Here is a 25,132-nt window from a genome sequence, read left to right on the forward strand (position 1 = left end):
GATCATGGACTGGATCATGGTCATTGTGGTGCGTGTGTAACATAGCCATGCTGTAAAAGCCATTGCTCAAGAAATGCTTTCCCGTCCTACTATGGCTTCTGAAGTGCCGAATGCGGTAAAGCTCGCATGGTGAAAGAAAACATTACCCAAGCATATTGGTTTTCTCAATAGTTTGCAAAGATATTGCAGGCACCCATAAGGCTGTTTTCAAATAGCAAGAAAAAATTTCTACTGCACAGACCATAAAAGCTGTTTCAGACAATATCATCACCCTGTGTGTGGGAAACGCCAATGTTCCAAAAATGGAACATTGAAAAAAACATTCTTAGTCATTGTAAATGTGGCTGCATTTTTTTTTCACGGTTATTTTAGAAAGCATATGTGACTTATCAAAAAAAAATTTCATCTTTGCTTCATAGTACAGTGTATAAAAGGTTAATGAAGGGGCAACAAGTTTCACTAGAACTTTTTGTTGAGCTTAGCTGGTGAAAACTGCATCTTGAGAAAAGCAGTGTGCAAAAACACACAAAGGAAACCAAAGACATATTGGTGCAGTCTCAAATAAGTATTCTTGTGCTGTTTCTTTCATGGAGTGCATGCATCTATCTTCTTACACTTGTTTTGTGGTACGTCTTGTGCACAATGCTTTTCTCACCAAGAATAAGGCTAAAGCAATGCCTCTGATGAAAAGATAAACCGAGCTAGATTATCATCATTCGAGGTTCCTGCTCAAACAAGGACAGAAACATATGAAATGGCATTGCACCATATGCTCTTTAATAATGTTGTCTGCTATTAAATCTCGCACAAAAAATAAAATGCCATGAATTTGCTCACATGTTAGGTACACTGGCACAGCCACATTTTAGTAGGTTTGCAACAGGACTGAAGATTCCACTCCTGGCGTCATGATCACTAAAGTAAATTAAGCAACTTTCATGATTTCAGTTAATGCTCACAAATGGTTAATCCTGCGAACAACTGAAATTTTCACAGAAGTGAAATCTGAACATCCAAGCACTGTGCTTTCTTCGATGTCAGTCTAAACTCCCTGAATGACAGATCTGGAGGTTCTTGCATTATGACAGCACAGTACTGGTATGTGTGCCTAAAGAATTGATGGTTATGACGTGTTTTACTGAGGCCTTGATACAATGTCCACCAAAGAATACCATGTCCTATTCACCTCTTCATGGAAATATCAAGGCATGCTAAGTGCACTGTTGTTTATATGTTGAATCTCAAGTCCACCTTAGTACTGGCTACATTCTGTGATTCTCGATGCATTCTCACACAAATGAAATATGCCATAAAATAATATGGCTCATTGTAGATACCTTGAACACAGTGAAATGCTGAATTTCCTGTGAAGCTGCTTGCGGCAAAAAACTGTAGCCATTTTGAAGAATTCATTTCAGAAACCTTGCAGAATTTAGTGTGCACAAATTAGTGAAAAACATTGGCACAGAATGAAAGCATAAAAACCCAGGCTCATGAGCTGCCATTTGAGGTGTAAGGCGGGTCATGCATATATATTTTTTTTTCCAGGTTACCTATTCCCTCCATGTCGTAAGTAATGTTCTGTTGCCCACAAAAAAAAAAAAAAAGTGACTATCACTAATCGCAAGCTGACTACACACCTCTCATTCAAGCTGCTAGCAACCAGAACAAAATGTCTCCAATAAAACCTTCTAAAATGAACCAGCTTTTAACAACCATCACGATTTACTCTTTATGCTCCAAACTGCATCGAGCAGATAACCCTCGTAAACACACCTGCCTGTGACTTGGGCATCTATAGTTCTATCATTTCTCGGCATACACCGAAAAAATGCCACCATCAACAGATTTCAAAACATTTTAAATAATTTACTCTGACCACCATTATTTGAGTACAGTATCAGAACATATACAACAATCAAATCAACAATTTAACAAATGCTTTCAGAAGCTGCCCAGCACAACATATTGTAGCTTTTGAAGGACAAATCCAGAGCTTTCCAAACTTCTACGCCTGACATTCCAAGCCCCAACAGAAAATCAGTATGAATAGTGCATACACAATTTTCTTTTTGAGGAGAGTCGGAATATTGAAAAAGGACTTTTGTGTGGGCTAGTTGGTGCATATCTAAGTGACGGAAACCACAGTGCAAAATGAACGAAGACTAGAAGAAACACACAAGACAGGACAGCACCTGTGCATCCTGCGTGTTCCTTCTTGTCTTCGCTCTTTTTGCACTGTGGCTTCCATCACTTAGCTGGAATATTCTTTATAAACCCAACACTTTACAAACCCAACCAATTATACAACGAACCACAATTATACAACAGTGCCACAGAGATAAAGCATATTAAAGTCAGCTTGGCCACATAAGCGAGCTTCCAATTCAATTAGTACTTTCTCATGTATACGCTTATTTCACACTGATGGCACTGCCCACATACAGCAAAGTGCATTGAAGCTACATTTATTGTCCATTGGTAACTAACTGTGCATATGATAGTTTCCTGAATTGTATGAGAGTGTACGGAACTTGTGAGCATACATAACATATTCAGTAGCCGATCAAAGCCTGAATACATTTCGGAGTCTACAGTGCTTAAAGTTTAATAGATGGCTCACTTTATGGCATGTTTGCCACGTCTTGGATGTCACATACCTTCTCTCACCACCATATTTTATTTTCAAGCCAGGCTTGAATAACTTCTTAGAATTCAAAGTAAAACGCAGACACTATTTTCAATGTCCAACAAGGACTTCGAACTATAGGGACGATCATTTTAATTTACAAGAAACTTCAGCTGGCACCAAACAAACCATGATTACTGCTAGTATTCATTAAAGAGCCTCTTGCAAAAGCACCTCCACATGGTTATAGTACAGCATTAAGAACTTCATCAGGAAACATTTGCTTTTATCTCTGAACTGTACATAAAATTTGACAAGTTCCAACTGTTTCAAAATGTAAAACATAGAAAACATTCAAGTGTGACATGTTCCTGCAGCCGAACATATCTGAAAACCACGACTATGATGAGCGAACATGGACCCATTAAGAATTCCGAAAAAAATTTAACGTACCAGCATGCGTCTGGTTTAGTTATTAGCACAATGCTGGCATAATTGCTGCACAGAAATGCTCAAGAAAACCTTCCCACCATTAATGTGCACTTGCCACTAGATACAGATGTGTGTGTGTGTGTGTGCGTGCGTGTGCGTGTAGACCAATAATTATTTCGTACTAACGGCCTGGAATACAGTGCCTATTAGTGTGAAGCTTGCAAATAACTTTAAGGGGCGCTGCAAGTTTTTCTTTATTAACAACCAGGAAGGGCCCTGACCTCCACCTTTTTTCTTTAATGGTTTGTTCACCTTTCCTTTCTTTCACCACTTCACCACTTTCTTTCCTGTTCCTTTTCGCTCTGTGTGTGTGTCTTTTTTTAAATGTTACTTCAAGTGAGCATTTTGTTCCAAGCCATTCTTTATTACTGTTTGTGTTTCTTTTATTTTTTTAAATGTTTGCACATTATGGCTGTCTGGTGTATTTATTTTATTTTTGTACTGGATTCACTAGCTGCACAGCTCTCGGTCCAAATATTTTTTATGTAATGCCTTCCACTTGCAAAATAACGAATGCTTTGACTGACTTTGGAACACACAGTATCACACATCTGGTGGTACCAGCAGGACAAGTACAGAAACAGGATAAGTAGGAAAATTCTGTTTTCTACTAGCTGTAGTGTCTGGAAACCAAATATTATACTCCATTTCCACAACTGCTTGCAGTGAATGCTAGCCAAATGAGGCTACAGCTTCCACCACATCCTGTCCCCCCACACGCTTGCAAGTCAACCAAACACTTTGGGAAATCACTGGCTCACGCTCACAACTTTCACTCCACTGCAAGTAGTTGAGATGGAGAGTGACTTGCTAAGTAAAATTTATGAACACTATTTCTTTTGACTTTTCACCAACTATTCTTGGTCACAACTTGTAAGTACATAGTAGGATGTAGCAGCATGACATTCTACTGCCTTCCCACCAGAATGCAATTTCCTCAATTACAATTTATAAAACAGGAAGTAGAAGCTAAGAATAAAAAAAATTGAGAAAAAACATGTTACAGCCCAGTGGCAAGTTTCTATATCATTCAGCTTAACATAACCTCGCAAATTATAACGTAGAAGGTCCTGGCACAAATAATTCAAGGAACAATAATACTTAGAAGTGTCAACCACATTTTCTTACCAAAACAGAGTTGTATTCACAATAATCAGATTCAATTTTAGTTCCTGTATGCAAGAAACAGCCTCAAACCACATGTGGTTTATCAGTTCTAGCTCTCAATAGCCTGACATACATATTTAATGCAAACAGCCTCAGAAGTTCATGCGCATACGGCAGCAACTACGTATGGGCCATAGCTGAAGCTGCGTGCCTTCTTACAGGTCCCCTGCACATGCATACTGAAGTAGGCAAACCACTATTGCAGCAATAAGAAGCTAGGAGGCAATACAACACACCGAAATCCTAGAATCATCCAAAGCAAATCATTTTTCTGCCATCATCTCGCGCAACCGAATACCAGTGTCACATACTGAGCTCCCTCCTAAAAAATCCTCCCGCACAAGAACGAAACTCTGAACGCTGCATACCGCTTACACACACACACACACACACACACACACACACACACACATTAAGAATTGCCATTACTACAACTGGAGGTGCAATTCAGTCAAAGGAAAACATTAGACGCAAATGCATCAGCGTGCTTTGTGTAAGTAATTTGGAACAGATAATGCTACAACATGAGCATCGTGAATGCGGATTGTTCACCAAAATAGACAGACCGCCCAAAATCATATTAACAGAAAAACGTTACGCTCCAGTGAAACCAACCATCCTAAAAAAGTTATAATCACAAAAAGCAATATTAAAAGTTGCATGTAGCACCCGCGAAACTAAACACGATTATGTATAGCTTAAACGTTTCGGCCCCTAAAAGCCTTAAAGCGGAGCGCAAGTGCTGCACGGAGAACAACATCGTTTCAAGCCGCGTTACCCAGTAAGTTTTAACAGCGACAAGGCCATCACATGAGACATGGGTTGTTATCCTCGAGTTCTTTCATTACCTGAATTGACTACGCTAAAGAAGCATGGGTACCAGCACAGTATGGTGAGGCTCGCACGATGGCTAACTACTGCGCACAGGAAAATAGACTAAAAACTTGCAAAAAGCCGCTGCACGAGGCACATTTAATACCTGAGAACGAATTCTTGACCATGCTGGTCCAAACATGCCCTAGGAAGCCTTCCCTAGCTTTTGGAGTGGGGCTCCAACTGAAACGGTCAAGCCGGCGCAACACCGCGGCTTGCTGCTGCTTGCTCAACGCGAGCTCAAATTGCAGCTTCGGGACAACTTCGATGCCGCGACCGCAGGCCCCAATGCACCGACACCAACTCAATCGGTCGAACAAACGGTCCATGCGCCGGCTGGATGATCTCCAAGGGGAGCAAATATGTCAGGTGTCCCCTAACGTGATCCAGCAGCCAAGCGACGCGGAGACCCGTCCGGCATTCTTGCTTCTTTGCAGTGCACGACCCGCAGCACGCGTCCACGTCAAGCCACAATCCGGCATAACATTCACGGCGGTCAGCCTTTGATTAGTGTTAAGCCTAACGAGAAGATCATTAGCGAGCTAGAGCTAGTTCAGAGCCGACCAGCGTCCGCGGACCTTTCCCGCTTTCGCTCGATACTACGACACTGACAACGGAGACTCCACGGGAGAGCACACTGACATTTCGACCAAGCGGCCCCGGCCGCCCCTCCTCACCTTTCTCCTGGGCTAAGCGCTCGCAAACGACGGATTCTAGACGCGACTAGAGTAAAATTATTGCCATAAATGCACAAGAACAATGACCACAAGTTTTTCTTTGAACGCCATTTTAGGCCCATCTTCAGCTACCCAATTCATGATCACTTTTGCCAAATGATAATCGGCTCGGACTTATCCTCCAATTAAACCTAGATACCGAGCAATTTCGACCACTCGAGAGTGCTCGGTCTACACAGGCATAGTTCGTGAAAAGAATGAAACACTTACCTTCGCACGCTAGTGAAACAAGCTACATTCACAGGCAATTTTGGAGAACTTTTAGTCGCTTTGGTCGCTTACATTGTACATCTCGCTAGGACTAGCACGCCATGTTCCCCCGTCTCTGATTGGTCGACACAGAAATACTATAGAATGATTTTGTTTGCGGAAGTATCGTATTTTAGTTAAAACCACTGCAAACTTACATTAGAAGGCTTGTCGGTCTTAGTTATTGAGAATGATATGCACAAATCGCATAATCAAAGCCATAAACCGGTAAATGACAATTGTCATTTATTGGTGATCGGCCAATGAAAGACAAGCTCACACGACGGTCGCGAGCAAAGAGTGATGTTTTTCTTTCTATCCCCGGCATTGCGGCCAATGAGAGGTCGAAGATTTTCATAAACTCCCGGATGTAATGTGCCCCAAAACACTGCTTCCCAAGAAGAACACTAGGGATCCCTGACGTAGCGGCGACGTGATGGGTCCGGTGCGCACCTGGCGTCGAAGGCGATCCGAAAAAAACGCATCCTGCACGACGAAGGAACGCGCTGGCGATGTCGCGCCGGCGTCCATTAACACCACCCGCACTGAGCCTGCGGCAGGTTGGATCCAGGTTTATTTCGAGCGCTATCATCCGTTTTAATTTTGCTACTGCGTCGCCCGGATGGCCCGGGCGTCTGTTACTCGATTTTTGAGAGCGACTAACAGGCGCCTGCGCGGAGTAAATCTTGTGCTTAAGCGGGGGAAAAAAGATAAATGAATGCCGTACTTGGCACAACCCGCACGCTAAATGAACTTTCATCTTGATTTTCGAATCAGCTGTAGTGTAGGAGAACTCCACAGTCTAACCATTAAGCATGCCGATCTTTCCCGAGCACCATCTGTATACGTAGAGCGCCCAGATTTAGCTGTTCCCATAATATGAGCACGTAGTCGCAGGCATACTTCAGGTTTCAGCTTCGTTATTTTCTAATCGGCTTTTCGCGGCTCATCGACGAATTCATATCGTGTCAGTTCACTTTCACCAAATCGATGCTTGATAAAAGCATCAGTGATCTCAATGGCTTGAATCGGCAATCCTTGTTGGTTGATGCATCAGTCACCAAGCACACCGTGTGTCAGCTGAATTTTTTGTATCACCTTCTGGATGGTACCATGCTGCGCCTTGCTTGACAAAGCAGAAAAGATGCAACGTCACGCATTTTTATAATAGGAGCGACAGAAAAGTTATGGTTATTTGAAGCATCAGCAAAATGGTGCATCTTGCAGTCTGTACGACCGGTGCATGGCCACGCCAGTAGAAAACTTAGAATGCAGTCATGGTTTAGCTGCACGGCAGGTAACTGTTACTAAAGCATACACCTACACTGTGCCAGCATGTTGCACATGTTGAAACATATTTTGTCTTCAATCCTGCATCAGGCTTGTTAAAACAGCTATACAAGTGTTTGAAAGTCACAATTAAATAGAACACATTTTTTCACAAAAGCTTGCTTATAATTAGCACAGTATACAATCGCTTATGCCCTAACCTTTCATTCTGATGCCGTGCAACGACGTCAGCCCAGCAAAACTGCGTATACAAGTCTAACTCTTAGAGAAGAAAAGCTGTATTCACATATTTGTACTTTACCGATTCAGCAGACTAGGGAATGGAAAGTGGTGCTCGTTGTGTGTTGCCTCCCATTGATGAAAGCCACAAATTAAAAAAAAAGACATCCCCAATGCTCCTCCATTTCGGTGACTGTTGGCTTCCAGCATGTGCTTTACCGGAGTCGGCTTAAATTTTTCAAGAGTGCAGAATGTGCTGCAAAGTTAATTTTGTGAGCTCCATTCTTATTCAGTCTGTGTGCTGCAAAGACCATGGAAACTCCTCCAATACACTGACCGGTAATCAGTAATATATAACCTTGATCATGTAGTGCCACCTCATGGACTGGCACTTTGAAAAGGAAGTGTCAGGCACGCAATCAGATGCAATTAGCATGCAGTGCATGCATTGCCTGACTTTACTACAGCATATGCATAAAAGCAACCATATACTCTTGGTTGACGGGAACTAAGCACCGTCACAAAATATGCTGCAATTTCATAACCAATCTGAGGATCTAAATTTTCCATATTAGTCAAGGTCTCCAGTCAGCTGTGCCCGGTGAAAAGTTTTCTCTTAAAGAGAACAGGCATTACAGCCTGAGTTTTTGTAATTAGTGCCTTGCCAATTTCCTGCTTGTAGATTCCAGAGGGCCCAGGTTCCAGGCTCATCAGCAGTTGAATGAATCAGGAAAAGGCAGAATATAGATCACCTGTATTTCTAATTTCTGGATAGATGAAGGTCATAGCAGCAGTCAGTCCACTGAAGCATCGTTCCTCTGCACAATATACTTCTGCCACTCATGACTACCACGGTTCAAGACAAGTTTAATCGCACAATCAGGAACAAAGTGATAGCTTTTGTTCAATCACAATGAGCTGACGAGCGTCCACTGCAGTAGGAAGGTACCATCCACGCTACTCAATCTTTCCTGTTCGGAGCTGTCACAGATATGTCATCCTACATATTTTCCCAACCCCTTTGCACGGGGCACTGCTTTAGTGCTGCTAATAATCTGCGTATGTTGCTTGAAATATGGATTCATTTTGTAACATTTGTTCAAAATTCATGCCGACACTGCTGACAATCACCCCTCTCGCAAGTACTAGCTATTCAAAGAGCTTCCAACATTGCTTATATTCATGAACGAAGGAAATCATAATAGTTCCTCTTAAGACTGAAATGACCATAATAACGAGCCTAGATAGTCCACAAAACCATCTGAATACTGCATTAGAATAGCATAGCCACTTCATAGCGTAAGCCGTCACTAGATCATAGATGTCCATAGATGAAGGTTAAAGACATAAAAAATATACATTGATGCTGCCGAGCAGGTGCTAAATGCTGACTAACAGTGTGGGACACTACTGCTGAAATAGCCACTGCACTGATGTTGAAAACTGCACAGGACTGGAAATGTTTAGAAAAACTAGGAGGGCGTTACCTAGCTCGACAGGTTTCTTATTTCCCCCTTTGGAGATCAGTGTTCAGCTTATTCATTTTACAATGCATACCCAAACTTCAGTCTAAGTCTTAGACTGTGGTTGATAACACTGCATTGAATTTATTACACTTTGCCAGTGATGGCTACATGTGCCACAGCAGCATGTGTTGCACTATATTTCCTGCTCGGGCATATCTGCTGTTGCTCTTAGTGTCGCGTTCGTCCTTGTATAAAGTCAAAGCAACACCTTTGCTAAAAAAAGGCCTACTTAAGTGAATGACACCTGCATTCTACTTGGCAGCTTTGTAGAACTATCTACAGAGCACTGCAGTAAAGTGGTGCAGAGGGAGCTTTGGCAATGCCTTTACAATCCTAGGAAAGAAGCCAAGACAGTTTTGCCATGGGCAATTGAGCAGCGGCAGGTAATAATCTCTACGGTTAGTTGAGAGTTGGGACACATAAATAATTGGATACACCTTTATTAATATATACAGTATTGTCCGTATTAATGTACAAAACAACACCTCACTGCGACTAACAGATTAGCAGCCCATAACTGCTTCCATTCCTTCAACGACTGCGTGAACATCAGGTCCAGACGTCACAGCACAGAAAGCTACACAGCTATTTCCCACGTGCTTACAAAAGTAATGTGAAACCAGCCACATTACACAGTGAAGATATGAGTTGGAACATGAACAACTGTCAACTGTACCAGCACAAGCCGTCAACCAGGGAGGAGTCAAAGGTGGTGAAGAAGCAAGCATGTCAGGATTGCACAGAATGTTGGCTTATGCTCTCACACTTTTGCGAGTAGGAATGATTCCAATTGCACTGAGATCGCAGTAACATTCTGACTAGGAACGCTGAACTCTCCGAGCATGATGGGAACTGCAAGTAAAGCAAGACTTGTCAGGAACTAGATTTAGGCACACTATCTTGTTGCATAAAGCCTTGTTGTGCAGTGCCCCCAATGGTATTTTTAAATTCAAGATGGCTTTTAAACTTTCTTTCCAGTTGCACAAGGTCGTGGAACATTTCAAAGCTTGTTCTGTGTGTGTGTGCAGCAAAAAGCACATAAGAGCAAGCACAAATTAGGCAGTGGCAAGCTTACGTGCAGTTCACTTCAACTGTAACCCATTCACACCAGCAAAAACTCCACATTTCATTTTATCTAAGTACACATGTACCTTCAGCTTCTAGCAACAAACAAACCTCTTGATGCTTGAGTCAGCTTGCCTCAAAATGCTTGCACATCAGAAAGCTAATCATCTACATCTGCAAAGACTGTACAGAGGTGGAGCCATTACGGAGGTCCAGTGTGACGCTGCAGATACAGTGCAAGCAGTGTACAAACGTACACTCCATGTACTTATAATATAGCAGACCAGTATGCCTTATATCTAGTATTAAAACACCATACACATTTTTTAAAAAAAACTGCACACCATGCTTTCTGCTTCTCGGACACCCTGCGGAAATACTTCCAACACCATATTATTAAATCTTTGGCACACTCACAGAACTGAAACATCAAAATGACAGCCACGTTCCATGATAGCTGGCAATGTCTCCACCAGCTTATGTCTTGCCCTACGAAGCTTCCTTTCCAGAGCGAAAAAAAGAAAGGAGGTTCTTCGTCATTTCTGCCAATGAATGCCCGGCAGATCAAACGCTGACCGCATACACACTTAAAATTGCTCTCACAATAGCACATATTACTTATCTCTGGAGCCAAGAAATAAACATTCATAAATTTAGCAATGCACCCCAGGTATGTGACGCACAAATGATCTAGAACTGAATTCCACCCAAGCTTTTGGGAATGCTTCAAGGATGCAAGAGTCCACAGGCGTCAAGGGCCTCGTACAGTGGTCATAATCAGTGCTTTGTGGCCCAAAAACTGCCACTAGCAATGCAATAAGCCAGCGCTTCAACTTGCAGCACAGTGCACATTTCTTAAGTTTATACTGAGTAGTTAGTACTGAGTCACTACTAAAGGTACATGAATTTAATCCCCCAACGGACTTGCATGAGCCAGGCTCGTCATAAGCAGACTGTCATTTCTGGCTCCTGACAAGTCCAGCTTGTGTGTTTTCCGATATCCTGTGCCTGGTTTAAAGCAAGTAGGGCTTGTCCAAAGCATTTTTTTGGTTTGCCAACAGGTGGCAGCACGGGTATTAAATGACCATTTGGTACCATTTTCGAAGAAAAAAAAAAATGTATCCGTTAAGGTATCATGGAATCATGCTGTATGTCCTTGCATACAAAAACCACACCACTACACTATTGCCAAGTGCTGCACATTAAGAGTTTAAAGGGACTCTGAAAGGGGCTCTGATAAACTTGTGGTATGCCTGGGATGTTAAAGTACGCCGCTTCACGAATACTGTCCAGCACAAATTTTTTTAATGCACTTTGTAGGAGCTGGGTTACCATAATCAAAATTTGATGAATTTCAGCGTCTTCACGCCTTTCCCTCTCCTTTCGTCACTTTTTGCACACTGGAAGGTCGATGCTCCTATGCCGGCCCCCCCTCCGATAGCGGCGCTTGCTGACCCGCCGGAGTTATGCGGATTATTGGCCACGGCCATGGTAGCTGCTTGATGTCTGAAAGAATCTAACCAATAGCCACCTCTCAACTTGTATACGCAGGTGCGAGCGACAGAGGAGGGTGCGAGCATGAAAAAGTCGTTGGGAAGGGCACACCAACTTTCGTCCGTGATTGTGGGTGCTTTGCTGCGTGTAGAAGTGTATTATTTGGCTCAGGTTTTCATGACAACACACTGCAGTGATTGAGCAAGTTAAAGTGCTCTCCTCGGAAGGTGTTTCAGAGCCCCTTTAAAGGCCACCTATCACAAAACACCGATGCCTTAAACAGTACCAAGAATTTTGGGCATTGCTAGTTCAAAGTGGAGAAATATTTTGTCTCAAAGCTTGTTGCCAAGATCAATTAATGTATTGCCTTCCATCACAGTTTAAATTGCTTTGCAAACAAAGGAAGCAAGACCTTTTTCGGTAACCTGTCTCTTAAAATTATGGCTTATAAAATTTAAGGCAAACGAGTTCCACTGCTTCCAGAGCAAGCAGAAGATTTTACACCACATGATGGCTTGTTCGTTGCACATTTTTTGTTTCCCGTTATTTCTAGCGTGCACCACTTAGCAAGTCTCCTGGATTAAAACATGTTAGCAACCCATTTTCAACTGCTGCGACATCAAGGAGTGAAGCTTTGCTGTATGTGCATTGCAGCAGTAAGTTTGCCACAATGTTTCCATCGATTATTGCCATTTAACTTAAATGACTGAAGGAGTCACTTTGGCATGAAAGCATGCCCCCGTAGAAACAGTGTTAGTGTGTTAGTGGCTAGTCTTCCTGCATGCGGATGAGCATTACTGCTAGGAAATGAAAAACACCATAACTTCCTATTTTTTTCCTCAATATAGCAGTATGAAAATACAGAAATTACAAAGGGGTGGAACCTTGCTACAACAAAATTAATGAATTTTTTTTGCTTGTGCCAATTTGTCACAACTTCATACTCCTTTAAAAGTGGCTCTTGGTGATAAAAAGGGCTGCATTGGCTGTGCAATGATATTGGAGTACTATTTAAACAAATACAATAGCATCAAAGCTTCACTGCTGGGAGTATCTAGGATAGTTAAACTTCCAAACAATAGTGCATGCTCAAGAAATAGCATATTATTCTTTGCACGAAACCACAATTGGGAGGAAACACATTCCCAAGGACACCTAAAAATTGTGTTCCAAGAAACTACTCGCAAAAGCGCGAGGATGCTACTGCATGCTATTGGCCCTTGTGAAGCAGCTCTTTTGTTAAGAGGCTGAAGCAAATGTTCTTTCATATCATCACTATTCACCTGCAAGCTACGCCATGTACCTCTGGAGTTCAGCAGAGAATAGAAGATAAGCATATGCTGAGCAGCATATCAAGCCATGCTCACCAGTGCTGCACGAAACCAGATACTGCACACCCTGCTCTTCATAAGCGATGAAACTGATTTTTGTCTGAAACAGCTGCTCATTTCTTCAATATGAAAACAGTTCATCATATCATTAAAAAGACTCAAATTAACAATGCATCAGTGGTGTCATTATTCCAGTCCTACTCATTATAACCACATTGCCACAACAGGTGTCACTGTACACCCACAGTTAAAATGCAAACAAAAAGGTGTACATTTTTTGTATTAATAAAATGTCAGAAATGTTGATATATCAATCTGTACATTCCCTCATAACATTGTAATTTAGCAGCCAAGAACAAACTAAGAAATTCCTGGATTTCTCTCAAATACACCCTTAAAAGCTGCTGCATGCTACGGAAGAGACAAAGAAAATGCAGCTGGTTGAGAATAGTTACATGGCAGTCATTGGCACCAAAGTCAGTTCTCTTTATCCTTACCCTGTTTGCAAACGTGTATGTGCACGGTGCTCTAAGCTTGCACAAAACTTCTTTCACCGAGTTCAAAAACAATACTGTAGCTGTTAGAAATTTGTGATGCCAAATTGTTTCTCACATAACATAATGGCGCTCTTGCAACACCCTGTTCGTGTGTGCACACGTGTGTATGTATATACGTATATAATATATATATATTTATAAGAAAACATCTCGAGACTAACAACAGTAAGAGTCCTATTGCTAAGCCACAAATTCAATGCAGTGCACTGGCCCTGGTGCAGTATTGTATCATTATGCAAATATCTGTTAACTAAAGCTCAGAAATGCACTGCTATTTTCAGGGAAGCACTGCAACATAAGTGTGCTATGCTTCTGTGGTTTCACGCATCACGAGGCTGCCACTAAGTGGCAGGCTGCTGTGATGAAACTTGAGCACGTCCAGGGACAGGGAGCCTGGTTATCTCTTAGCCTGCATAACAACCACCTTCAAGTCATTGGCTAGGTGTGACACATCAACAATACTGTCCACCATTTCTTGCACAGCTGCCACAGAAGGAAACTGCAAGGCTGCTTTCTTGGTGCTGTTGATTAGCACCTTCAGGGCTTCACACAGGTTGCTTGAGCACTGCAAGACTTGGTTCTTAATGTCCACATTCACAATATTTCTATACACTGTGTCCCCCATGTATACAAGCTTATGAGCACTGATCACAACGAATTTACTGTGCCCAATGAACACCTTGGGAGGCTGGTTGTTCTCTATAGTAGCCAGGAAGGCATCAATGGCATTAGTCAGAAACAGGATATGAGTATCAATCTGGGCACCGTAGAAGTTGAGGATCTGCAGGTCATTTTGGTCCAAGCCAGGTGCACCAGACAAAGCCTGTGGCTCCTGCACTATGCCTTCAACGATAAGCTGTGACTGCTGCAACAATTTGTCAAATGACTGACTCAGCTCAGCTGGGAGTGCAGCCTTGATCTCCTCATTCTCGCGCTCCACTGAAGCCTTGGACTCGAGATTTACATAGTCGTAATCACTAGCCCACTGGTCATCCTCTTTCTTAGGTGGCAATGGCAGGGGCCTCTCCTGTGCAGGCCTCCCAGACTCGCTGATGAGAGGGGACTTCTTGAAAATAAGTGTAGAGTTTCCCTGGATGGTGGAGGCCACCTGCTGGACATCCTCTGTTAGACCGCGGGCACAAGCAATGAGCTGATCTAGCTCATCAGGGCCACCCTCTCGGGACATACTACACAGTTGCCATCCTTTCTCATCCAGAGTCTGGGTTGTGGCCACCACCACCTGGTACGAGTCCAACAAGGGCTTGGTCAGCCTCGCCAGCTTCTGGTACAGCTTCCGGTCTTCAACATGGGAGGCATTGGCAAGGGCACCCTGGGAGAAGTTGAGAAATTCTCTCAAAGAGGTTCGCAGTTTGTGGCAGCTTGTCTTGATGTCATACAATCGAGTCTCAGCAGTACCACTTTCTTGCCGTTTCAGTGTGGAGTGAGTGAGCGAGAACAGCTTTCCGATTGCACTCGTTAGCTCTTGTTGGACCTTGACGAGCACCTCCAATGCTGCATCACGCTCTAGGTGGAGCTCCTTGAGGTCTCCTACTGTCTCATAATCACGTGAACCACGCGAGTCGCTGCTTGATGAGGAGTGCCGTCTGGAAGCATCCGTTTCATCTGTCAATGGTTGTGGTAGTGGAGCATCACGAGTTACCTGCAACGTGGCATAAAGACAGACGTACACAATTGCTTAGCTGTTTCAATGTCATTAAGCAGACTTGATTAAAGGATAAAATCCTGTGCTTACTCCCATTAACTCCACACACCACTGGGCGACCCCACAGCATAGAAGGCAACATGTAGGGACATTGTAGGACACTCTGCTGCCAAAGGAGGTCCTTCTGGCAAGGTAACCTTTACAGAAAAGTCACTGCTTTCTTCATGCCAACTTGGGCATGCACTCAGTGGTGGGAATGGCCAAGAGCGATTTGTAGCACGCTTTGTAGAAGGCAGAAATTCAATTTGGGGCAGTGTCTTCGTGCTGTGTAACAGGAGCTAGATACTGAGAAATAATATAAAAATGCACACAAATGATCTCTGTTATCTTGGGCCAAGGTTAAAAAAAATGAACAACGCACTATATGAAGATCTTAATAGTACAAGGTTGTAGGTAGGCGACTTGACCAGGTGTGCATATTTCTTAAATCCACTTAATTGGCTTACTTCTACCGTTAACTTTAGCCCAAAACGCTCTAAGCTTGTTGTTTAGTTTTTGTTGCTTTCAATGAAATTTTAGCAGGATTTCCTTTCTTTAAGCTTAAAATAAAACCAGAAAAATATAAAAATTGTCACGGGACTATGTACTCCTGCATCGTGATGTTGGCACGTTTAGCACCTTCAAAAACTCTCCGATTGAAAGGAGTCTGGACAAGTGCAGGCACATTGCTTTGTTAGAATTATGATGCTACAGCAGAAGCTCAACCATGCCAGTGGTGTTTCATGGCATAGCACAGACAATTTCTTGCAATGCAACATAGCCATGCTTCTGGCGAAGAAGTGTTTTGTCGCATATGCACAGTCCTCTACATGCCTCCAGTTACGGTCTGGCCATTGCCATGTGCATCCCACCGTGTTCTTTGCTGCTCCTTCTGCAAGTGTTTGCAATAAAGGGACTCTGTTCAGATGGTTTCTTCCCACTGTAACTATAATTCAAGCTCGCATGGCGGAAGACGTCTAGAATCGGCACAAAATTGAGATCACGCATGCGCTGTATGCCAACCCACAGAGAGTACCACCCCACCATGGGGGGGGGGGGGGGGGGGGGGGGGGGGGGGGGGGAGTCAATTTATTAAGAACTCTAAATTAATCTAACCAACTTTTTACCATAAATGTTCTAACTAATGTTGTTCTACTGTACAAACAAACTGGAAAACTGGAAGCTCGGGTACTGACAGCACTGTAACAATAAGTGCGAGGTTCATGAAATCCAGCTATCAGCGGTAATGTGTACAAAAATGTAAATACTACACTGCCCAAATGGGACGCCTGATGATGCTGCACAAAAACATGACAAAATTAGCAGGTCTGATCTGTAGCCCTATTCAAGTTTCTTAAAATTTATGTTATCTTTGCATATGCACTCGCTGTATTTGTTTCGGACAATGTTGGTGTTGAAAATATGCACACACCATGTACAAACTCTAGGTGGTAAAGGGCTCGAAAACTGAATGGGGTCGGGTTGTGTTCCATCAGACATCCTTCTCATCACGCATTGAGAGAAAAAACCAGTAGCCTCCACCTCGATGCATTTGCCCCCACTCTTGGTTGCTGGAATAGTATTTTGGCATAGCATTGGCGCGATTTCATCAAAAGCCACTTATTTGTAGCAGCGTGTAAAAGGTCCAATGCAATGGTGCAGGTTGGCGCAAGTAGCGCGGCATTCCCACAATCTGAAAGCTTCCGCTGATGGAACTTACCATACTCCCCTGAGTAGAAGCTAGGCATCACACTGCCAATCACTGTAATGTGTAAACTGGAATTGCATGGAGCAATGTTAATAAAACAGCAACTGCTCCTTTTAGACATGATGTACAGCATCTTACCTATATCTTCGTCAGACCCAAGCAAAAGTTCGACCTCCCAGCGTTAATCCAAATACATATCTCGAGCCTCGGTGGCCCCGTGAATGTACACAAAACCTGGCAGCCATAAGTCCAACAGTTCTTCCCTTATGAGTTTTCTCCATGCTCTCTGCTAGGGGCCTCTGGGCCTACATAAGTAGGCAACAATGCTTTATGGCATATGTTTAGTTAAATGCCATAAGTCCAACAGTTCTTCCCTTATGAGTTTTCTCCATGCTCTCTGCTAGGGGCCTCTGGGCCTACATAAGTAGGCAACAATGCTTTATGGCATATGTTTAGTTAAATGCATGCACCATAAAATGTGTATTAAAGTCGAAATTACAAGAAATCACATGGAAAAGCATAAGAGACTTTGAAGCTGCTTGTCCACTGGAAGCAGAAATCTGGTTTAGACAGATCTACCAACTTGGGAGTCTGCTCAGAGCACTCCTGATGTTCCACACTTGTTGAAAAGGCGACTACATGGGAGCATAGTGAGTACTGTCCAACTTCCAATGGCACTTAGGCTGCGAGAGTGATGTGTGTTTTAAGAATTCCGTAAAAGACAAATGTGCATTATAATATACGAGGGGTATGATGAGACTATGGTGGAAATGGCCATGAGTATATTAGAGCACGCTTCATAGCAGGAAAAAAGTCAATTTGGAGCAGCACTATCATGTTATGTAGCAGGAGCCCAATGCTGAAAAATAAAGTGGAAATGTGAATTCTGCTTTTCAATAAAGGTGCCTACAAAAGAACAAAAGCATAGAGCCTTGGAGAAAAGTTTCCAGGCCATCACGTTCGATATTGAGTTTTGCAGTAGGGTGACCTCATAGTTTTTGGACGGCGAGAACTCTAATGCTCACCCATCAAGGTATTTGGAATTCCAGGCACACTACAAGCTCTCCACAACAAACTCCGTTACCAAAACTTGCATTCTAGGTACTTTCAGCCAAGGCTGTACCTTCCAGAACGCAATATGTAAGACAGAAAGCTCACAAGCACCAGCAGAAACTGACAGGAAACAGAGGTGTGATAAAAAGACTTATGTTGCACACACCAGTAGTATAAATATTTATTCTTTCTTCCTTTTACAGCCTCAGACATATGCTTGCAGTCTCTATAATTTAAGCCAATAACTGCTAGGCCATTTTCAAAATCACTGAGGTTCTTCAGCTGCATACATCCAAACGAATGAATTACTAACACTCCTGTCGGCATTCTGCATTTATTACCTTCTTGGTGTACACAATCAATTTGCACACAAAATTGAACGCCTTTCCATGTGTTTGATTTCTGATGTGTGTAAATTCAAAATGCACCCATAGCCTACGGAAAGAGAGAAAGGAGGAACGTGCACTTTGCCAGATCATGGCTGGGCTCAGGGATCCCCCCCCCCCCCCCCCCCCCCCCCTTCTATACCTGACTGTGGAAGTGTGGATGAGTGGATCCATACACATGGGGAGCTAAATCAATATGTAAAAAGCCGAAGGCAGAAACCAGAATGCAGTCACAGGAAACAAGACTCAAAAAGAATTAGGAGTATGAGACCAACCCTACATTACACACAACAGCATAAAATCCCAGAAGCCAGCAGGATGCAGGTGCAGCATGCAAGGAAGTCGTACAATGGGATTCTAAACTTGGAGAAAAGGCACAGCACTTCAAATGGGAGGTTTCACATTAAATGAGAACACAAGGCAAAGCAGCATCAACAGGAGGCAGAAGCAGAAGTCTGGCGCACTACAGAGGCTGACCTGGCCTCACTCCGTACCTGCAGCAGCAGGAAAGCAAGTACTCACTAGTATCGCATCCTGTCCCATTAGGAAGCAGTCAGATGGGTCCTTAAACTGCTTTTTTTTCCTATGTCTGTGTGTTCATCATGCTCATCTAATATAATTAATACAATCTAGGCTCCAGTAACGGCCACGCCACCAAGGCAAAATCATTGCACTAGCAGTAGTATGAAAGCTGCCTGAACATGGTACTAGATTCCATCAGACACCCTCATCACCCTGTTAATCATATGTGAAGTGAATACATGCATATCATGGTCCTTCCCAGGTGAAAATCTTCAACTGGAAATTCAACTGGGAGCAACTGGTCCAATTTGGAAACCAACTGGTACCAGTTGGAAGCCAACTGGTTCCACCTGGAAACCCAGTTGGAGCCCAACTGGTCCCAGTTGGGGACCAAGTGGGAAGCAAATTGTCAAGTTTTCCACCAACTGGGGAACATCAATTCCCAGTCGAGAGCCAAACAGTAGGAACTGGGGACCAACTGGGAAGTAATTGGTCCCATTTGTGGGTCAAGTGGGAAGCAAAAATTCCCAATTGAGGGCCAACTGGACAGAACTGGTCGTGGGTAAAAACCAAATGGGAAGTTTTTTTACTGCTTGGAGGGACGTCGAGAAGGAAATAAATGCTGCTGCGGCTCAACACATCGCACAGTCATTAGGCACAGAAGTGAACGTAATGTGAAATTAGATGGAAGCTGGCTTATCGGCGAACATCATTCCGATCGCACTGTGTGCACTGCACGTGAAAACGCCCGTAGACGCTCTACTTCCCTCAAAACTGTTATAGCATGGGTCGACACGCATATGGTGCGAACATATTGTGCACCCGCTTTACAGCTTAATTCCTTTTTTGTTTTTATTAAGCCCGTTCTCTTTCTGTCTCAATCCGTTGTGACATAGGCGTTTCGAGCAGGGTACCATTATATTTATTTATTTATAATTGCACAACCACCAAAAACGAACTTCCATTTCGTGACTACCATGACATGTCATGACTTCAGCCATGCTTCAGCGGACCGGGTGCGGGTGTCATTCTCTACGCCACACTCGCGTTGACGTTCGAAACATATTTTGCCAATAATAGCACAAACTATGCATGGCGATTACAGCTATGAGAAAAGTAATTTGTTACAATTTAAAAATTATTAACTTATTTTTCATGCTAGAGCAAACAGCATACTAAGTATAAAAAGTTGCTGATACAAAACAAGCGTCAGTTTCGCACACACCGTCCGTGGTAGCCATGGCGACAATGGTCGCGCGGATGGCGTGTGCAATTTCTCATCGTGTTCCGCGGGAACGTTGTGTTTGAAGAACCTCGACACAGAATTAATTTTTCGCATACTATTGTTGGCGAGATTGTTCAACAGCTCTTTTTTTGATGGGGCTGAAGGAAGTTTGCTTGCTTTTACAACTCGGCGAAACTGGACCCGTCAATACGAATTAGGACTACAAGTCGTTTTCACCGGCTGGAATCCTGCCCTTTCCAGGTGCGTACTCAGTTCGCTCATTTAAGTGTATTTTATGCTATTTTTGCGTTCGTAATGAAAAAATTTTAACGCATTTAGCGGCATGTTATATTTTTACGCTCACTCGTTTGGCTGTTTTGCCAAACTCGCTGTTCATTGAAACAAAGGCTGGTGATGTATGCAACTGATCTCTTTTATACAAGAAGTGGGCATGCATTCGGATCGTGTGTCGAAGTGCATGTGGAAGGAAACTCCGCTCAGCACGACTGCGTCTTAACGCTGCAGAGAGCACCCCTGGACGCCTCATATCATATACTTGCGTCGTTACAGACAGCGTAAATTACTGGGCTTGTTTGTAGCTGCTGTGCGCTATTCCCTTGTTTGTCACCTATAAAAATGACCTATTATGTTTTGCTTTGCAGCAACCCTGACCTATTGGGCTCGGCAGAAGAGTATTAATGCCACCGCAGCTGTCTCAAAACATGACGAACGGGCTCAGCGAGATGATTCAAAATTCAGTGAAGGCGCAAAGGGCAATTGACATTGACGCATTCAAAACTCATATTCATTGTTTTGGTCTCCCGTGACGGCCATGTATACTCGCTTACTCAAATGTATTTGAGCTAGCTAGTGCTCAGACGTCCCAACGCTCCTGTACAGACGTCTGTGACTGGGTCGCAGTAGGCCCCCCGTCGCATCTGGGATTGCAACTGGAAATCTGTTCCTTAAACCAAATGGACTGGGGTTCCAATTAAACCACATGGACTGGAAGCCAGCACCCAGTGGTGCTGGCTTCTGCCCCTGCTGATCACTAGAATTATATCTAGACACAGCACTGGCACAACCTCACCAAACCTCACTGCAAAAGCAATTGAATGCAATGACATATTTTAGCACAACTAGCACAGCATTCCTGCTACAGAATCTTTTTGCTCAAAATAAAGTACAACAAAGTACGACAAGCAAATAAGTTGAACGCATAAAACAGAATAAATCTGTGCACCAAAAATAATCTTCCGGTCAGCATCAGCATGTGATTATAGTAGTTAATGATATCAGCGATAATTATATCCAAGTTATTTCTTCTCTCAATGTTTATATCTTCCTTTCCAGTTCGCCCCCCCATTGTAGTTGAACTCAACTACACACAACAGAAAAATTTGCTATTCTGCTTCACAGGGCCAAGTCCACTGCTGCATTTGACTTAATGCAGCTAGATAATTTGCTGTGGCCAGTGCCAATCACCATACACCAGCAAATAAAATAGTTTCTTCTGTGCAAAAAAGAGCTTTTTCATGCCTTCTAAGCACTGTGATTGAGTCAACGAGCACTCAACAAGCATTGGGCTTTGCCCAGCACCAACCTGAGGAGGGACGTCGTATACACCCTCCATGCATACTGCCTGTGCTGTGGGTGCCCTCTTGGGAGGAGTATCATAGAAGGGTGCAGGTGCATTGTTGGTAGGCACATCGTAAAACTGCAGAAGGGTCATGCCGTGGCCAGGAGGTGGAGGCACAGCACTAAGGTTACCCCTGGGGCTTTGAGTTCTACTCGGGGGTGCATCAGCAACACGTCGAGAGCTGCTGGTTGGGATGTCGTACATTTCATGGCCTTGCTCCAAGCTAGACCTGTTTGACCCTGAACCCAAAAGTGGAAGCAGATTAAGAATACAATGTGCACAACGGTGAAAAATGTTCACTGCACACGACAATCTTTCAGAAGTGAAAACTTAGAGAAATTGATAAATTAACAATGAATGAGAGCGGCATTTCCCAGAATGCATGCCTTCAAAGAGTACACATGCATAATTTTGGTTAATGTTCTCACTTTGCAATAAGATGTGCAAGATATTATAAAAAACATACATCACTGCGTGCAATTAATTCACCTACACCTGATAGATAATTTCTTCTCGTATGTTACATGAGGCATACAGAAAAATCAAAACTGTATCCACTTCTTAATCTGCTCTCATTGCTCTGCTCTTGGGACAAGCTTGCGTAAGAGTTGTAGTTGCAAGAGAATCCACGCACCAGCAAAACATGGCTCACAAAAGTGGTGCGCGGATTCTGTCAACAAGTAAAGATATCAAAGCTAGGGAATTAATTGAAGCTTTTTTCATCGGAAAGAAAGGAAGCATGTGTATCAGTGACACATCTATAGCTTTGTATTAGGCAGAGAAAAACTATTTCACCCATTCGCTATCATATCAAACTTGAAACATGATGGTGTTCCTTGCGTGTGCAATGGCTATATATTTGTGCATTTTGCCTCCGAATAAAGCAGTTGTGAGCGGCGCTCAGTCTCATCTACCTCCCTTGTGTCTGTGCGTGTTTCGCACCTGTAACCAAAGAAAAAAGTGAGCTATTGCTCTGTGGCTCAATGCCCTGTCATTGGATGTGCTATATTGTAATTTCGGGGACAAAAGTAACTGATCCTTCCTCCTTCTGAACAGTGATGCACTGCATGCGAATGCCACCTAACAATGCACTCCTGGCATCGACACGAGCTCTGTCCCTAACAGTGCATTTATGCACCCAATATATACTAACAGGTAATCTACAACCAACAGCCAAAGAAAACCAATACAAATATTAACAAAATAATGGGAGAAAGTGCAACAGCCACATTTTCCTTGCGATAAGCTACGGGTTCCCAGCCTTTCTGCATACTTGTTTAGTTTCTCAATGTTCTAACGGGATATAGGGGCAACATCACAATGCCAACTAAAATTTCATCACATTGCTATTCTTCAAACAACAAAGCTGAATTTTGCAGCCCCATATGCATGAATAAAGCACCAACTTGTACAAAATGTAGTTAACAACTGCACTTCTGTTTTTACTGGCTTGACAACATCAAAGCGTTCATTTCTCAGGTTCTGTTCTTGCTGCCTCTGATCATAACACCAAGAACAGATTAATTTCACACAGTAGCTTAGCTGCAGCACTCACAATAAATGATTACAACACACACTAGTCAGATCAGACAACAGGGTAGGGGGCACGCTTAACAATTACACATATGCTATGCACAAAACGTAATCACATGCAAGCTCAGGAAAGCTAATCACCTCAGTGTTCACTACCTCGCAGGCAAGCAATGTGACACAAGACAAATTCAAACTTACAGAAGAACTGAAAAAGCATCCAATACACTAACTCTGTTCTGAAAAAGGATGACCACATAGTAAAATATTTCTGAGTGACATACCAAAGGTTGTTTATACCAACATAGCTGTCAACAGTTTGAGGTGAATGCTAGGGTTCATTTAGGTGTTTGAACACAATACCTTTACATATACTCATATATTTTTGTGAAATGTTAAGTACTTTGCCATAGCATGAAGTCACACATGCATGCCACCTAGAATGTTGCACACGCAAATGCTAACACTTTCACAGAATCTGTGCACAACAGCAAGCTGGCAAGCAGTTTGTACGGCATGCAATGGCTCCCATGTGGGTGCCACACACAACGCCAAGCATGCAAGCTACTATGAACAGCTCAACAAGCACATCACAGTGGGCAAAGGGACATACCACACAAACTGGACAAGGACAGCGAGGTGTTCAAACTCGACTGACTGCTTGCTGGGGAAACTCCAGCTGAAGAGGAGCTCGTTGAGAGCAGAGACACACCACTTGACCGCCCCGAGGTGGGAACATCGTAGCTGGCTGCCAGTACACAGCGAGGTGTCCCAGTGTCAAGTGGCACATCATAGACTGAGCTGGAGGCCCCCTTTGCCACACCTCGAGCAGGAGGCGGAGTGTCATAGGTGCCTACAGGTTCCGAGTTTGGAACATCGTAGTCAGCTTTGGGCCGGGGTACATCGTATGATTCAGTGCCTGCATGACCAGACCCAATCATAAATGGGCTGCACCAAAGAGGGTGCTGCACTGAAGAAAAAATTCTGTCATTCACACATTTCTGTTGACACCAATGTTAACAAGAAAACTGCCTCCAAACGTCCACATAAAATAATTTTAAACTCTAGATGGTATGATTATTTTTCACGGTCCATGCCATGAAACTAAACGATGAAACCATTTCAGATAAGTGATTTGATACATCAATAAGTTACTATCATATACCTTGCATAAACCAAAGGCAAGTTACAAAAAAAAGACTTCTCAAGACCTACCAGCCTGTATGGTCGCACGGTGGCCATGTTCCAAAAGCCACAGTGCACATGTGTACCACTGTCCTGATTAGGTTGAAATGAAGGAAGTGCATGAAGGCTATGAACGCTAGGTTAAGCTGTATGTATTGAGAGCTTTCATCAGGCTTTCAGTCACAAGCCTTTAAGATAGCACTCACCAGACACAGTGGATGAAGGCAGCTCTAAGCGAACATTTAAAGAAGGCCGAGGCATGTCGTATGACAAGCTGGAAGGACGTGGTTCATCATAAGCCATGTTGGGTAGTGCGCGTACTGGCTTTCGTCCCTCTTGAGGTGCTGAAAGAAGGCAAAAAAGAAGATGCAATAACATGAGCGCCAAGAATGCATCAACGCACTACCAGGAACAAATGTACCGAGGGCATGCAAATGGCAATCCAGGCTTATGGGTGTGATCTGTTCCAATGAATGTCTGATTAAACTAGCACACATTAGAGACAGAGAAGGTGAGCTCAACTTTCAGCTCTATAAGCATAGTCTATAGAGCC

The 25,132-nt window shown here is 43.2% G+C and overlaps 2 protein-coding genes across 6 annotated transcripts in view; both read right to left on the bottom strand.

Annotated features, from left to right (window-relative positions):
- Positions 1-6,602, bottom strand: part of kis (chromodomain helicase DNA binding protein kismet) — a 162,878-nt gene extending 156,276 nt beyond the window's left edge. For 4 of the 5 annotated variants that reach the window (XM_077646309.1, XM_077646307.1, XM_077646308.1 and 1 more), the window contains exon 1: positions 6,109-6,602. The gene's annotated coding sequence lies outside the window, so the exon portion shown is untranslated. The remainder of the gene's footprint in view (positions 1-6,108) is intronic. The other variant, XM_077646306.1, reaches the window with a different exon arrangement.
- A 3,004-nt stretch (positions 6,603-9,606) lies between these two features.
- The window catches only part of p130CAS (Serine_rich_CAS and FAT-like_CAS_C domain-containing protein p130CAS), a 35,922-nt gene continuing 20,396 nt past the window's right edge, over positions 9,607-25,132 (bottom strand). Inside the window, exons 4-7 of the mRNA XM_077645573.1 lie at positions 24,786-24,923; positions 24,008-24,313; positions 21,829-22,103; positions 9,607-15,289 (exon numbers count right to left, since the gene is read on the bottom strand). Of these exons, the coding sequence (XP_077501699.1) occupies positions 14,027-15,289; positions 21,829-22,103; positions 24,008-24,313; positions 24,786-24,923 (1,982 nt within the window). The 3' untranslated portion in view covers positions 9,607-14,026. The remainder of the gene's footprint in view (positions 15,290-21,828; positions 22,104-24,007; positions 24,314-24,785; positions 24,924-25,132) is intronic.

This window comes from Amblyomma americanum, chromosome 1, assembly GCF_052857255.1.
Source record: "Amblyomma americanum isolate KBUSLIRL-KWMA chromosome 1, ASM5285725v1, whole genome shotgun sequence".
Taxonomy (NCBI): Eukaryota; Metazoa; Arthropoda; class Arachnida; order Ixodida; family Ixodidae; genus Amblyomma; species Amblyomma americanum.